The sequence below is a fragment of the Magallana gigas genome, chromosome 4 (assembly GCF_963853765.1).
Source record: "Magallana gigas chromosome 4, xbMagGiga1.1, whole genome shotgun sequence".
Taxonomy (NCBI): domain Eukaryota; kingdom Metazoa; phylum Mollusca; class Bivalvia; order Ostreida; family Ostreidae; genus Magallana; species Magallana gigas.
The window spans coordinates 21,222,895-21,238,169 of NC_088856.1; the positions used below are offsets into that span (position 1 = coordinate 21,222,895).

A 15,275-nucleotide genomic window follows, 5' to 3' on the forward strand; every position below is an offset into this window, starting at 1 on the left:
AATGATTAAAATTAAAATGTCTTAAGATGTCGGTAAAAATCAAGGGGACATATTTTTGTCCGCTTTTAGAGATTTCGAGCATTTCATAATTTCATTAATTATTGTACTCTCGGACATTATGCTACAACTTCCCTGGACGATTTAAACTACTGTATGTAAGACTCTAAACTCCGATGGTCATGCACGACAAAGTTTGGTTGTCATATAAAAGCCCGATGAGCTGTACCCACCCCCCCCCCCCAAAAAAAAAATCATGCAAATCATCCTTGCGCAAGACAAGTAATGAAAAAAAAAGTCTCGCTCATAATAGGAGAGACGATAGAGTAGCACATTCTTGTGACTGCATGCAAACCATCGAACTTTGGCGTGTCACATCGATCATCGGGGTTTGGCACTTCAGAGTTCCGCCGCACTTTGGAGTCCTACGTATATATATACTGTTCTAAGATACCGGTATTTATGCAGCACCTTTACTGAAATAATTTAATATTCATAATTAAATACCTCAAGCTAGGTAATTCAAACGTTTTTCATTCAATGCTATGAATGAGATTTCTTCTTTAAAACGCCCCTTCTGGTTACAGCTAAAAATAAAAAGTCTACGGGGATTTTGCATTAAAAGGGACATGAAAGTACCGGATGAAAACGTTGAAACATTGTCCGAAGTAGTCCTTGTAACGTTTGACATATAAAAAAATGTAAGATTTTCCGATTATGTCATAAATGATTAAATCTCCGTAAGAAATTTAATTTTGTTTGTGTTGCCCGATAAAAATAGAAAATGTGCCGATGACTGAATAATTTTACTTTGCAAAGCCTCATTTTTGTAAACGGGAAAGGGGTTTTATTTTTTTTTTAATTGTAATTAGAATTAACTAAGATTTTAAACAAAATTGTGATATTATAAATGTATACATTAAAAAATATTACTATTTTGATAAGAGAGAGGAGACATCCCACCTTTCATTATCAGAGCAAAGGTTAATTTAGTGAGGTGATGTTTTTAGTGTAACTATTTGAATTGATTATATTTCAATTCTGTATGCTGAATTTGTGATGTCATAAACTTGATCCATATAAGTGCATTTTTAGCTTTATTGAGGTTTGCCGCCAGAATTTTAACCAAGTGGACGAACTACTTAAATCACAAATTGTTGTTTTCGAAAACGGTAAAAATGAAAAAGAAAAATAATCATCCCTAATGTAAATTTCTAAAATAATGACAAGAATAATTAAATGATTAATTAACCTGTCTGGAGCAACACGCCAGAAGGCTTGAAATGTTACAATGATGGACATTCTATGTTCTGACCAAATAAATTATATAAATTTTTGTCGGGATCGACATTCACAAGGAAAAACATTAGGACGCCATCTATGCGCGCTAAAATGTTTACATTGAAAAAGGAAAACAAATGATCAATTTCAATGTAATTGTAAATGCATACATATTTATTTTCACTGGATAGTGTTTACTAATAGTTAAACAATGCCTGGATATCTAAGGTATATCGAAGTGGACAACTTTAAGTCCTATGTTGGGCAACAAAGAATCGGACCCTTTGATCGCTTCACTGCCATCATCGGGCCAAATGGATCTGGTATGTTGAAAAGCATATACTTTAATTTTAAAATCGATTATGCGTGTATCATTTCGATTTCCCTGTCACCTAATATTTTTATATGCATTTTCGGTGGGGTCTTTTTTCAGGAAAATCTAACTTGATGGATGCCATCAGTTTTGTCCTGGGCGAAAAAACATCCAACTTGAGAGTCAAAAGAATGAGTGTAAGTACAGTCGTTTGACCAGTTCCGAATTTTGACCAGTTCCGAATAGTTCAGAAGTTAAATAGCAAAAAATTAATGAAATAAAACATGGAGGAAAAAATCAATACCTTTAATATAAACACGTATTATTGCTTGTTTGAATTCTGCTGTAGTTTCATTTTTTGCGGTCATACATGTATTTGATATCGGTCTTAGATTATTCGACCTACTTTCGCTTTGTAATAAATCCAGGTCATTGCAACGCTAATATGCACGTAAAATCGTCTGTCGGTGCCTTAAATTTTCACTTGTAACAAGATTTCTTTTTTTAAATGTAGGTTTAGTATGTATTCTAACATACCCAAAAGCAAACAGGATAAAAAATAAAATAAAAACGCAAGTGGATGCAGAATTTTATTGAGCCGTCATTTTACGAGTTCCGAATACCCAATTTGTTTCCCTCTGTTTTAGGATTTAATGAAGGGATTGATTAAAACAAATACTTCTGGAATTCATTAAATGTCTTTCTCCGTCTCAAATAAATCATATTGTACCACAATAATGATAAGTGGAGGGGCTGCGACTGTATTCCGACAAGATGTTAGAAACCAGGCTAAATTATTGTTACGGTGATTTTGTCTGTCATTTCCGTGCAAATCAAACTGTCTTGTTAAGAAAATACCAATAACTGAGATGTTTGCATTAAACTTGTTAATCAACAGGTTCAATCAATAGTTTTAAGGCCGAAACTTTTTTTTATCTGCATTCCATATGTGTTATTCGGAACCCATCGGCTTATTCACAACTGGTAAAATGGCTTCCCACGTAGTTTGTTAGAATAAAATTTTATTTTAAAAAAATTAAATGCAGTAATATTGCATTTATATCAGCAGGGATATGGTGTTTATCGGCCAAAAAATCAGATCTAAAAATAACACCCAGGAACATTTACAGCACCTCCAAATATGTACCCTATTCGGAACTGGTCAAACGACTGTATTAAAGACTTTAAGTATAGATGTAACTGATACTCTTCCTTACTATACAATTTACGCTCAGGTCATGGTATCATTAAACCGGGTCTGTAGGACATCTGTCATTTAACGATAGAACATTCTATCTATTCTATCATTTGAAGAGGAATATGTTGCGAAAATGCTTTTCATGTATGACACAAATCACAAAAATAAGCAAGTAACATTATCATGAAATGCAATCTTCTAGAGTATTCAGAGAAATTTGATGATATCTCCCAAACAGATTGACAAGGCTCTTCCTAAAGAATTATTTAATTTTTTAAGCTCTTGATAAAATTTATTGATGGCATGTTTAAACAGTTACATGAAATAATGTGTCAAATGTTACAAGAGATGAATTTTGGACTTCTTTACCATGAACTTGGTACATTTGAACATTCAAGTAATGAAATATCACGTCTTTGATGGGTTCTTGTAGGATTTGATTCATGGGGCTCCTGTTGGGAAACCTGCTGCCAACAAAGCTTCTGTGAATGCTGTGTATGTAAACTCTGTGAATGGTGAGGAGACACACTTCACACGAGTCATCCATGGTTCCTCTTCTGACCATAAAGTTAATGGAAAGGTAGGATAAACATTTTGTTCCATGTTGTTTTCGGATGAAAATATGTTGATGAAATTGAAATTCTTTTGAAATAATCTTTCATATCTTGTAGAAGAGACACCAATGTTTTTATGCCTTCAGAGCTAATTATTTAAAGTTGTTAATAAATTAATAGTTCTTACAAAATACTTTGTATTTGGGTATGATTAAAATGTTTTCATGTCTGCCTGTAAGATATATATAAGACTAAATGCTGATTGACCTTACGATTTAAAATTTCAGATTGTGTCTGCTCAAGACTACGCCAATGAACTGGAGAAGATTGGGGTCCTTGTCAAGTCTAAGAACTTCCTGGTATTTCAAGGCACAGTTGAAAGCATAGCCATGAAGAATGCCAAGGAAAGAATGGTTATGTTTGAAGAAATTAGCAGGTACTTAATTGAAAGTACATAAAAGGGAAAAGTTAGAGAAAACAAAAGGAAAAATGGACTATATACATGTACATGCAAATTTGCTAAGCTAATTGTAACAAAGTGCAAGAGAGGGGGTTAAAAAAAGGTATAAAGACTAAAGATCAAGTTTGTGAAAAGACAATCAAATGACTTTCATCAAAGAACAGGAATTGATTTACTAAAGAGAGATAATTTATTATTTGACATTTGAGCGACTTAAAGTTTTGTCTATCCAAATACAGCTTTAATCAGACTTTTCTTCCAATTTTCATATGAAAGTTGATTCTCTAATAAGGTCAAATTTTGATAAAAATCAAACCACACTCATTCTGTTATCCTTACACTGTTATAAAGCTAACAGGATAGTATTTTTAAAAAATAAGAAGTATAATTTTGTCTTTGTCCATATCAGGTCTGGAGAACTGAAAGAAGAGTATGACAAAGCAAAAGCAGAGATGAACAAGGCAGAGGAGGACACTCAGTTTAACTACCACAAAAAGAAAGGCATCGCCGCGGAGAGGAAAGAAGCCAAGATGGAGAAGGACGAGGCTGAACGATATCAGAAGCTGAAGGAACAGATCGTAAGGATCAGGGGACTAGTTAATCAGAATTATCTGTATACCTTGTTGTTTATTTTGATTTGTATGGATGTACACGTATGGATGTACAATTTGTTCATCTTTAACTTTGTTTTTGGAGTAATATTGAGTGTATTTGGATGCTATGTAGCTCAAAGTTTGAATTTGATGCCATCTTTACTTTAGTATTTTTTGTTTCTGATTAATGACCATAATGTATAAATGAGACACAAATGCAACTTCATTTATGATAAATCCATATAAATGATTGACAATTGTGTGCTATAGAAATATTATCTCTATTGTTTCTTTGAATCAGTACAAAATTATGAAAGTAAATTTGATATGCTTGTGGTTCTTTCTGTATTTTAGGCAGAGAAGCAGCTGGAGTTACAGTTGTTTAAGCTGTACCATAATGAAGCAGAGATTGACGAGCTGGCTGACGAACTGCAGAAGAAGACCAATATGTTGGAGAAGGAGAACAGAAGGCGAGAGAGAATCGAGGAGGAAATCAAAGAGAAGAAGAAGGAACAAGGGAAAGTGGCCCGGGAACTGACCAAAGTGGAGCAGTCCATCAAAGAGTCGGTTAGTATAAAACAAATTCAGTCATTATCACTTGATGTACATCTAGTTTCTCATTTGGTTTAGGGTATGTTTTAGATGCATTTGATTAAGCCAATGGCAGTTTTTCGATCAAACTGAATTTTAATCAGAAGCTGGTTCACAGTGAAATATTTTCATAAAAGACTTCTGCACCTTTTATAAGATTTGTGTATATGCAACACACTGAATGATTGTAGGAAGTGGAACTGAATAAGAAGAGACCTTTATACATCAAGGCCAAAGAAAAGACTTCCCACATGATTAAGAAATTGGATGCAGCTAAGTATGTAGAATCAAGTATTTTTGTACACTGATGAGTATGCAACTAATAAACATTTTCTTTTGATTTGTAAATGAATTTGTACTTTGTACATGAACTTGACAAATATTAAGTTTTGAAACTGTAGAAAGAACACAAAACTAAGTTTGTCTTTGTTTTAACAGGAAATCTCTAAAGCAAGCCAAGAAGAGCCATGAAAATCATGAGACAGAGGCAAGTGGGAAAGTTAGATTATGCGTTCTCCTGATATTTTGGAAATATGCATACCATATATACCTTTATATATTTTTAAAATGAAAGATGCTTCAACATAATATTGACCATAAAAAAAAGAGAGATTTAAAATGATTGTGACTCTGATATGATAAATTTCAGGTAGAGAACAACTTTTCTTTAAAAAAATAAACATATTGTTTACACTTATGGAAAAATTTAAAAGATGTAAAAGTTATTCAGAGTGGCAGCAATATTTAGTTTGTTCAGACTATGCAATTTGAAACTTATAAGTACAATAAGATTTGAAAAGTCTATAATAAAGTTTTTTCTTTTGTTCCAAATACTCATGTTATGAATACCAAGAGTTACTGATATTGGAAAATTTTCATTGATGATCAGATCCAGGAAATGGAGAAGGAACTGGAGGAGGTAGAGAAGAAACAGCAGGAGTTTGAGAACCAGATAGAGGAGGAGTCTCAGTCCCAGGGGCGGGACTTGGACCTAGAGGAGAACCAGGTGGGTGGGGTGTTACTATAAATAGATATATAGATCCATATAGAGCAGTCCCATGGGGATGAGACCTGTATGTAGAGGGAAAAGGTGTAAAATTCTGATAAGTAATTAAAAGTGGCCATTTTATGTTATTCAAATATCAGTATGCATGTACATGTAAATTTTCCATGTGTATTCTAGCTTCAAGAATATCATCGCTTGAAAGAGGAGGCAGGTAAGAATGCCGCCCGCTACATGCAGGAAATGGACTCCATCACTAGAGAGCAGAAGTCAGACCAGGACCGCTTTGACAATGAGAACCGAAAAAAGAATGAGCTGATCGCTAAAATCAAACAAAAGGAGAACGAGATGGAGGAGAACAGGAAGAGAGTGGAGAAGCTGGATGATTATGTCAGGTCAGTGGTGGAAGAAGTACATGGAAGAGTACTTGCTCCTTGTTAAAATGTCTTAGTGATGAAAGAAATTAATGGAAGATTATTTGTTTCTTCATTAAATACTCTTTCACATAAATGTTTAATTTGATTCATGTAGACTTGAGGTCTATGATAAATATACCGCAATAGTATCATTAATAAATGATAACTTCTAAACTTATGAAATTTCCTGGAAAATGATTGACATTTATTTGAGGTTTTTGATTGACAGGACCAGTGAGACAGCAGTGGCAGACCTGAAGAGGTCTGAGATGGAGTTGTCTGAGCAGGTTGAGACGGCTAACGTCAGGGTCAACGAGATCAATGATGAGCTGGCCTCCATCATGGAACAGCTTGGGGAAGCCAAGGTGGACAAGCACGAGTCGTCAAGGGCCATCAAAAAGAAGGAGTTACTGGAGAACCTCAGGCGCCTCTTCCCAGGAGTGGTCAGTGTCCTATTCGGGGGGGGGGGGGGGGGGGGGGGGGGCTGTAGAAGATAAAAAATTTGATTTTTTGAATTTTCTGTTTACATTAAAACAAAAAAGAAGTCTTCTTTAGTGAAAGAATGGACATAGTATGATGCTGCAAACCAAATTTAAATAAAATACCAAGGTTTATTTTCTTAATAAATTCTAGGAGAACTTTTAAACAGTGATACATGTATATTTGATAAAAATTTGAATGTTTGCCTTTCAGCATGGACGACTGATTGACCTTTGTGAACCAAGCCACAAGAAATACCAGATAGCCATCACAAAAGTGCTGGGAAAATACATGGACGCCATTGTGTGTGATACAGAAAAGGCAGCCAAAGACTGCATTCAGTACATGAAGGATCAGAGAATTGAACCGGAGACCTTTTTACCACTGGACTATCTGGATGTAAAACCTGTTAATGAAAAATTAAGGTAAGTTGGCTCCATATAATCAGTTCTCTATAAGTAGGATAGTAGAAACAGACATGATTGAATTTAGTATTTTTACATTCATAGAACTATAAGTACTATTCAAGATAAATATGAATTTGATGACCAGAAAAAAAAATTAACACTGTATTTTGTTCATAGTTTCAAAAAAATAAATGGTCTCTAAATTTAGTTACAGAAGCTACATTTACATGTACAGGAATTGGTAATTAGTTTGAATTTTTTGTTGCAAAAGCAGACACATATATGTACACATTAAATGTAAGTAAGAACTTGAGTTATTTGATGATGATATTTACTCTTTATTACAGAGAGATTCGGGAGCCCAAGAACGTGAAGTTGGTGGTGGACGTTATCCGATACGACCCGCCCTCCATTAAGAAGGCCCTGCTGTTTGCCTGTGGGAATGCCTTGGTGTGTGACACAGTGGAGGATGCCAGGCATGTGGCCTTTGGAACACATGACAGACACAAGGTCAGCAAATCTGTGAATGACTTGGAGGCTGTCATATAAAGTGATTAAGTGTCTGATATTTTTTATGAATGACATCATTTGATTCTTTCTTTGTTTCCTTTCCTTTGGGTTAATTTTACTTTCTAACCGAAATCTCAATTACTCACGAACATAATCCATTTTATGACTTATGACTTTGTAATTTGATATGCAAGAGGAAAATTCATGTATATTTTGTTGTGTTTCACTGTCCATGGATATCAACATGCACTGCAAACAGTTCCTTCCAGTAGAGATACTAAAAAAATATCCATCTTTGTTGTCTTGAAATACATTAAAACATTTTACTGAACATGTTTCATAAAACCTTTCACTGATCATGTTCATCTATGTCAAACAACAAAGTTTTATTCAACCATTAACCTGACCTCTTTGTTTTGTTGTAGTCTGTGGCTCTGGATGGAACTCTCTTCCAGAAGTCGGGAGTCATTTCTGGTGGTGCAAGGTACAGTGTTTTTGACACTTGTCTCTCGTAAACACTGAAATGTCACAAGCTCAGAGAAAAATAAATAAATTTGTTAATCTATTTTCAGTGATTTGAGGGCCAAGGCCAGGCGTTGGGATGAGAAGCAGTTAGGACAGTTGAAGAACAAGAAGGAGAAATTGTCTGAAGAGCTGAAGGAGTCGGTGAAGCAGAGGAGGAAGGAGTCAGAACTCAGCACCATGAGGTCCCAGATCAAGGGCTACGAGACTCGACTCAAGTACTCCATCACTGACCGTGACAATCTGGTGAGTCACCGAGTCTCATATGTAGAGTTCTACAGTCAAATCTTGTTATCATGAACTCAAAGCCCCTAAAAAGTTTTGAGGTATTTGAAAGTTTTAAGTTGTTGAGAATGAATTGCAAAAATAAAATAGTGTTTTGTCTTTAAAATCACTAGATATTGGAGTGATTTATATGGAAGTTAAACTGTAATTTTAGGGTTTGGTAATGGTAGGTTGAGTTGAAAGCTGTATATGTTTTTGATAGCATTTGTGGTTAAATATATCAGGTCTCTTACGATTGTGTGTCTTTAAATCATACATGTTAACCTACAGTGATGAAAAATAGGTAGATTTTAAACCGAAAAGCGGTAGCATCGCGCGCGGCCTTTTTCGCGTATATTTCAAAGCACAGATTATTATGTACTACATATGTAGTAAGGGTTTCTGATTAGTAATTAACGATATCAACTAAAATATAAAAGACTTTTGAAATTAAGTAATATTAACACTAGCAATAAAAATGTTCGTATGCATTTACCATTATAATGATTACCGGTAAGCTATTTTTAGGGAAAAATATTTGAGTGCAGAGCACTTAACCTTTGTTCAGAAAAATAGGTTAAGTTGCCAAAATTGATCATATAGGAGAAGTAAGAACTAGTAGGAATTCATATGTTCTTTTTCAATATCAAAACGATGTTTACATGCTTATTTATTACAAATGCAGCATTCAATAAATTGCAAGTCAAGTTTACTGTTATGGCCAAGTTAAAAGATATATTCAATCCTCGTTAAAGCCACGTGTAGAATTGCAAAGCTTCTTTTTCCATTGCGAGGATAATATCGACATGTCTTGTAACTAATGTAATCAAGGGAAGTGGCTTCTTTCATCGTTCAATGTAAAACACATGCTTGAAAACTTGTCATCCAAGCGTCTAAAAAAAGCCTTTGTGTGCCTCCGATTCAAAGTCACACGCTAATTTCAAACCCGACTAGAATTTTTGACCACAATGGCTTCCAAAATGGCTATCTATCAAAACAAGGAACGTATTTTGAAGAAAAGCGGTAGATTTTAAAATAAAAGCGGTAGGCGGGAGACAGAACTAAAAAGCGGTAGACTTCCGCGTAAATCGGTAGAGTTAACATGTATGTTTAAATGTTGTAGAGTTTTGTTTTATCAAGTTTGTTTAATAGCATTGTGTTTTGTAGTTGAACAAGCAGCTGACACAGAATGAAAAGGATCTGAGTATGTACAACCAGATGTTGGAGCAATATGATGTGAGTGATTGTTTACACTTAGTAGAATTTGTTTTTTTTTGTTCTGTAAATATTTTTAAGTTCAAAGTAAAATCCAAAAGGGATGGACAGTTGATCTAGCAAGCATCAACTTTGTTAGCAACAAAAAGAAGATCTTTGAAGTTAACTAAATCAAATTTGTAGGTGATGTGTGCATGTGTAAAGTTTTACTTTTACTTTTTTAGCCCAGAATGCAGGAGATTGAGAAGAGGATGATGGAGCGAGGGCAGCAGATGAAGATCCTGAAGGAGAAGATGAACAGGGTGGAAGATGAGGTCTTCCGTGACTTCTGTCTGATGCTCGGGGTCAGCAACATCAGGTAAGGGCTATGTATATTCATACAACATCTCTTGTTGTCAAAATTGATGGACTTGTGTGCTTTCTTTTGTAAAATATGTTTTATGAATTTTTTGAAATTTTCTTTAAAATGTTCTTATTGAGACTTTACCACTTGTAGTAAATTCTGATTTTCCTCTTATCTATAACAGGCAATTTGAGGAGAGAGAGCTGCGGTCACAGCAGGAAAGGGCCAAGAAAAGACTGGAGTTTGAGAACCAGAAGTTCAGGTTACAGAACCAGATCGAGTTCGAGAGATCTCGAGATACAATTGGTAATGATTTTTGTCAATTTTATATAGCATATGAATAAAAGGAAATAAGAAGAACAGATGAATGTGATTGTTTAAATATCACAATAAATGCTGGAAAAGTTTTATTTATGAATCAATTTCAGCCAATGTAAGGAAATGGGAAGCTGCATTCAAAAATGATGAAAAAGAATTGGAGAAAGTGAAGAATGATGAAGCCAGGCACATGAAGGTTAGGACATATGTCCTCTTTACTTTAAAGATACAAGATTGTAAGATTATTTGAATGCTTTGTTAGTATTAGATAGAGTTCATAATTCAATAAACAGAAAAAATAGAACGGCAAGCTATTTTTCTTGTGATTGATTGATAACACTGAGATTTGCTTGTTCATGATGGTTTATAAATTAAACTAACATTTTCTCCTGACCTTGATTTAAAATGATGAGACCTTTTCGTCCCTGGTAGATCATTGAGGAAGCCATGGACCAACAGGAGAAAGCCAAGCGGCAGAGGATAACCCTGAAGTCACAGGTGGACGACTTTGAGACCGAGATCAGCGAGATCAAGAAGAGGCTGAACAACCAGCAGAAGGAGATGGCTAACGCCCAGAAACAGATCACCATGGTGGAGACCAAGCTGGAGCAGAAGCGAGCCGACCGACACAGTCTGCTCAAAGCATGCAAGGTCTGGCACTGCAGGGGGTTATTGAAGAAGATGTTAGAAATATAGTCTTGGGTTTTTACTAAGTGGACTTTTATTCAAGTTGCTTTAGATTACTGTGGAAAAAACTTTGATAATACATGAAGCACAGATCCTTTCATATGAAATACTATTGAAAATAATTTAAGTACCTGTTTAGTTCAAGAAAATATTTATACATGTGTATTGATTGCAATAAACCTGTCTGTTTTGTAAGTAATCACAATGTAAATGACTGTATATCTGTATATGGCAATAAAAGGATTCTGAGACAGTGCATTTTTTTGGCAAAAATTGAAAGATACATGTAGTGACAAATGGACTCAATGTACAGTATATAGAATAAGTCCTCACTTGTCAGCCATCTCCTTACAGATGGATGACATCCGGCTGCCGATGAGGATGGGTACAATGGATGACATTAGTCGGGAGGATGAGCCATCCAGTCAGCCTGACAGTCAGTCTACCGCCGACACGCCCCTCGACAGCATGAGCTCCCAGGGACAGAAGGCCATCTACGCCAAGGAGGCTCAGATACAGATCGACTACAGCTCCCTGGACGAGGACGTCAAAGAGGTTGGGAAATTCAAATATACTGATCCATGTGGTCATTTGTTAAAACCATAGCAAACAGTAGAGAAAAATTTCTTTTGAGTTTCAGTTGTGTTTTTGGTTTGCAAGTATTTTCTTTTTTTCAATTTAAATTCCTTAAAGGCCCAAAATATGTTATAACATAGGAGGGTCTTTTGGCACACAGTAAACTTGTTATTGCAAAATTTAATAAGTTTTTACAACGCTTCCAAGAACAATGTATTGTACAAGTGTCAGTACCATGGTTGATATACAATTTATTTTGCTATCTGATGCTACATATTTAAATATCAGTCGAAATTATTAAATTATTTTTTAATGTTATACTTGTTTCTTGATTTACATGTACATGTTAAATGGATTTTGTAGCTGGATACTCCAGAAGATGTCAAAAAACAGACAGAGATCATGACAAAAGCACTCAGCGACATGAATTCCAATCTTAATCGAATTAATGCACCCAACATGAAGGCAATGGAAAAGTGAGTTTACATTCAATGAAGATGGAAATGCATGAGGGAAAATAATACTGATCTTGTTTGAAAGATTTATTATAACACACACAGGGACATACAGTGATACAGAAATAAGATGGAAAATTGAAACTTGTATTATTATAAAAATGTTTAACATTCATGTTAGGACATTATTTTTCTCTCAAGGGTGTGAAAGAAAGAAATTTTCTATTCAAGGTTGGATGGTGTCAGAGAGAGGTTCCAGGAAACATCAGAAGAATTTGAGAATGCCAGAAAAAGGGCCAAGAGAGCCAAACAAGTGTATGAAAAAGTCCGCAAAGAGAGATACGACAGATTCATGCATTGCTTTGAACATGTTTCGACACGGATTGATGAAATTTACAAGGTTTGTTATTTTATAAAAAGAAAAAAAAACAAATCTCATGTTATTTTATATTTTAAAAAAAACAAAAAACAAATCTCATACTACTGAGGTACTACAAATATCAATAATGTGTCTCCAAGTTGGAAGATTGCCAACATAAGTTGAACTCTCAAGTATCTGAACATTGAATTCAATTTCAGGCACTTGCTAGAAATCAGAGTGCCCAGGCATTTTTAGGACCAGAAAACCCTGAGGAACCCTATTTAGATGGCGTCAACTATAACTGTGTGGCACCTGGTAAGCGGTTCCGACCTATGGACAACTTGTCAGGTGGAGAGAAGACAGTGGCTGCCCTAGCTCTATTGTTTGCCATTCACAGGTGGGTAGTTTAGGACTAAAAGTTAACAAAGGATATTTTCATTGTTTGTGAAGCATTTCTTAAATTTGAAAGCAAAGTTGTACAGACAAAAATTCATGGATTTCAACGTACATGCACATGTATTAGAATATCCATTGCATTGCTCATGATTTGCATACAGTACAATGCAAGAGGCCCATAACTGGCGTCACAGTTGTCATGTTTTGTTGCTTTCAAAAAGTGCATGTTATTGATATAAATTTTCCCACAGACAATATGTATTTTTTTTCAAAGACCCATACATACAAAATCATTTTCATATAAGCCTTCTAAATATCTGCACAGTCAGTAATGTTAGCCCTCTCCCGAAAAAAATTGGAGAGGGCTACATTATTGCGGCTACTTATCTTGTTGTAATGGTGAAGTTGAAAGCATGCATATGAAGATTTAAATTAATATGGGTTGTTTTTTTTAATTTATAAGTCTTCAATTCAGTTTCAGTGTTGATAAAATCTTAAGTCACAAAAAAAGGACAGTTTGTCATATTTATAGATTTTCTTTTTGTTTTTTAGTTACCAGCCAGCACCATTCTTTGTGCTAGATGAGATCGATGCTGCCCTTGATAACACAAATATTGGCAAGGTATAATTCATATTTATAGTCGGGCAAATGTTTGATTGTACACATGTGTAGGTTAATGTTTTAAAGTTCACTGAATATCATTTAAAAAAGACATAAAGATTATATTCTAAATATTATACTTGTAAAAGAAAAAATATGTAGATTGATTGATGACTTGTGAATGGAATTTGTACATATTATATGTTTCAGGTGGCTTCATACATCTGTGAGCAGTCCAGGGCCTCATTTCAATGCATTGTTATCTCTCTGAAGGAAGAGTTCTACAACAAATCAGATGCTCTTCTTGGAATTTATCCTGAGGTAACTTAATGTTTACTATTATTGCATAATCATTTAAAAACTCTACAATATGTTAATCAATGATTATATGTGGATGTAAATGTAATCAAGCAGTCTACTCCTTTTCCAAAATAACCATTTTATACCCCCGCTTAAAAGGAGAAGGGGGTATACTGTTTTACTGTTGTGTGTCTGTCTATCCATTACAGATTTCTATCACATTTTTCTCAACAATTATTGATGGTAGATGCTTGCAATTTAGCACACTCTTTGTTTATGAATGCCATGTGGTGAACTTATCTTTGTATCAATCAGACGTTTACTTCCTGTTAATGACAACTTTATTTTTAGCTTAAATTTTTCAACAAATTTTTATCAAAGATTTCTCAGCAACTATAGTATTAATCAAAGATGGTTGAACTTTTAACACCCTCTTTGTTAAAGCATGCCATAATTTGGGATTCATTTTTGAACAAAATGGATGTCAACCTTGCATATTTTGTATATTCACACGAGCCATCAGAGTAGGGGTATCACTAGTGAGCATTGGCTCATAGATATCTTGTTATTTAAGACATGAAATACATGTAACACAACTATTTTGATATCTTTACAGCAAGGGGACTGTGTCATCAGTAATGTGCTGACCCTTGACCTCAAACAGTACCCAGACTCCCATCAGGAGGATGATGGCTTCCAGGGAATCCCTCGGTGACCTCAAGGTGCCCCAGACCTACGTAATACTGCCATTGTTGTTATGAGATAACTCAACTTTAACATTATGACATCATGTTTCAACATGGGTCGCCTCGTCGTGTTAAACTTAAATCTGTTGTCATTTTTTGTGAAAAAGAAAAATATTCATGAAATTTGTAACTGTGTAATTTCATTTTAATAGATTTCTTCTATTGTACATAGTAGATTACAAATTTTAAAAATCATTCATTTACATTTTTGTGTACATGTATGTGTATTGATCTGAAATTTAGGTTCTTTTTTACATACATGTATGTATTTTGCATTTTAGACTTGGTCGTTGTAATAATATAGTAAATGATGTACTAAACAGATAAAGAATATGTCTGTGAAAATTGTTAATTTGTTTCTTTACATTACATACATTTATATAAAGGTGGTGTTTTTTCAATCTCTAAACTCTGTACTGTGCAAGTATAAATTACTTGATACCTGGTAAATGACAAACTTTCAAAAGTGAAAACAGAAAGATAAAAATCATGCATTTTGTTGTATAATTTATATTTACATAAATGTGTTTATGTACATAACATCAATGAATTTTCACAATTAAGATAAAATCTATACATGATATTTAAATACAGTGTACACAACTCATTTGTAATTCAAAAATATCACAGAACTTTTGTTTCCAACAAATAAACTTCTCAAAGTATTCAGAATTTTTCAAAATTTGAG

The 15,275-nt window shown here is 34.4% G+C and overlaps 1 protein-coding gene across 1 annotated transcript; it reads left to right on the forward strand.

Moving 5' to 3' along the window:
- Positions 1 to 1,356: 1,356 nt before the first annotated feature.
- On the forward strand, positions 1,357 to 15,252 carry LOC105340288 (structural maintenance of chromosomes protein 1A). Its single transcript, XM_066081623.1, has 27 exons — positions 1,357 to 1,601; positions 1,712 to 1,788; positions 3,223 to 3,369; positions 3,631 to 3,779; positions 4,213 to 4,381; positions 4,751 to 4,963; positions 5,179 to 5,264; positions 5,426 to 5,474; positions 5,877 to 5,993; positions 6,171 to 6,385; positions 6,636 to 6,849; positions 7,100 to 7,311; positions 7,641 to 7,803; positions 8,229 to 8,287; positions 8,376 to 8,571; positions 9,757 to 9,825; positions 10,029 to 10,162; positions 10,332 to 10,453; positions 10,576 to 10,661; positions 10,898 to 11,116; positions 11,507 to 11,707; positions 12,092 to 12,204; positions 12,415 to 12,583; positions 12,763 to 12,941; positions 13,493 to 13,562; positions 13,752 to 13,862; positions 14,458 to 15,252. Exons 1-27 carry the CDS (start codon positions 1,490 to 1,492, stop codon positions 14,554 to 14,556), a joined length of 3,750 nt encoding a protein of 1,249 aa, XP_065937695.1. The 5' UTR covers positions 1,357 to 1,489; the 3' UTR covers positions 14,557 to 15,252.
- Positions 15,253 to 15,275: the final 23 nt, after the last annotated feature.

What these genes read in the sequence shown, in the direction of transcription:
- LOC105340288 (XM_066081623.1), top strand. Translation starts at nt 1,490, where the DNA reads ATGCCTGGATATCTAAGGTATATCGAAGTGGACAACTTTAAGTCCTAT. An exon ending in AAGAAATTGGATGCAGCTAA is followed by an intron (nt 5,265 to 5,425) that starts GTATGTAGAATC and finishes TTGTTTTAACAG; the next exon opens with GAAATCTCTAAAGCAAGCCA. An exon ending in AAGCTGGATGATTATGTCAG is followed by an intron (nt 6,386 to 6,635) that starts GTCAGTGGTGGA and finishes TTTGATTGACAG; the next exon opens with GACCAGTGAGACAGCAGTGG.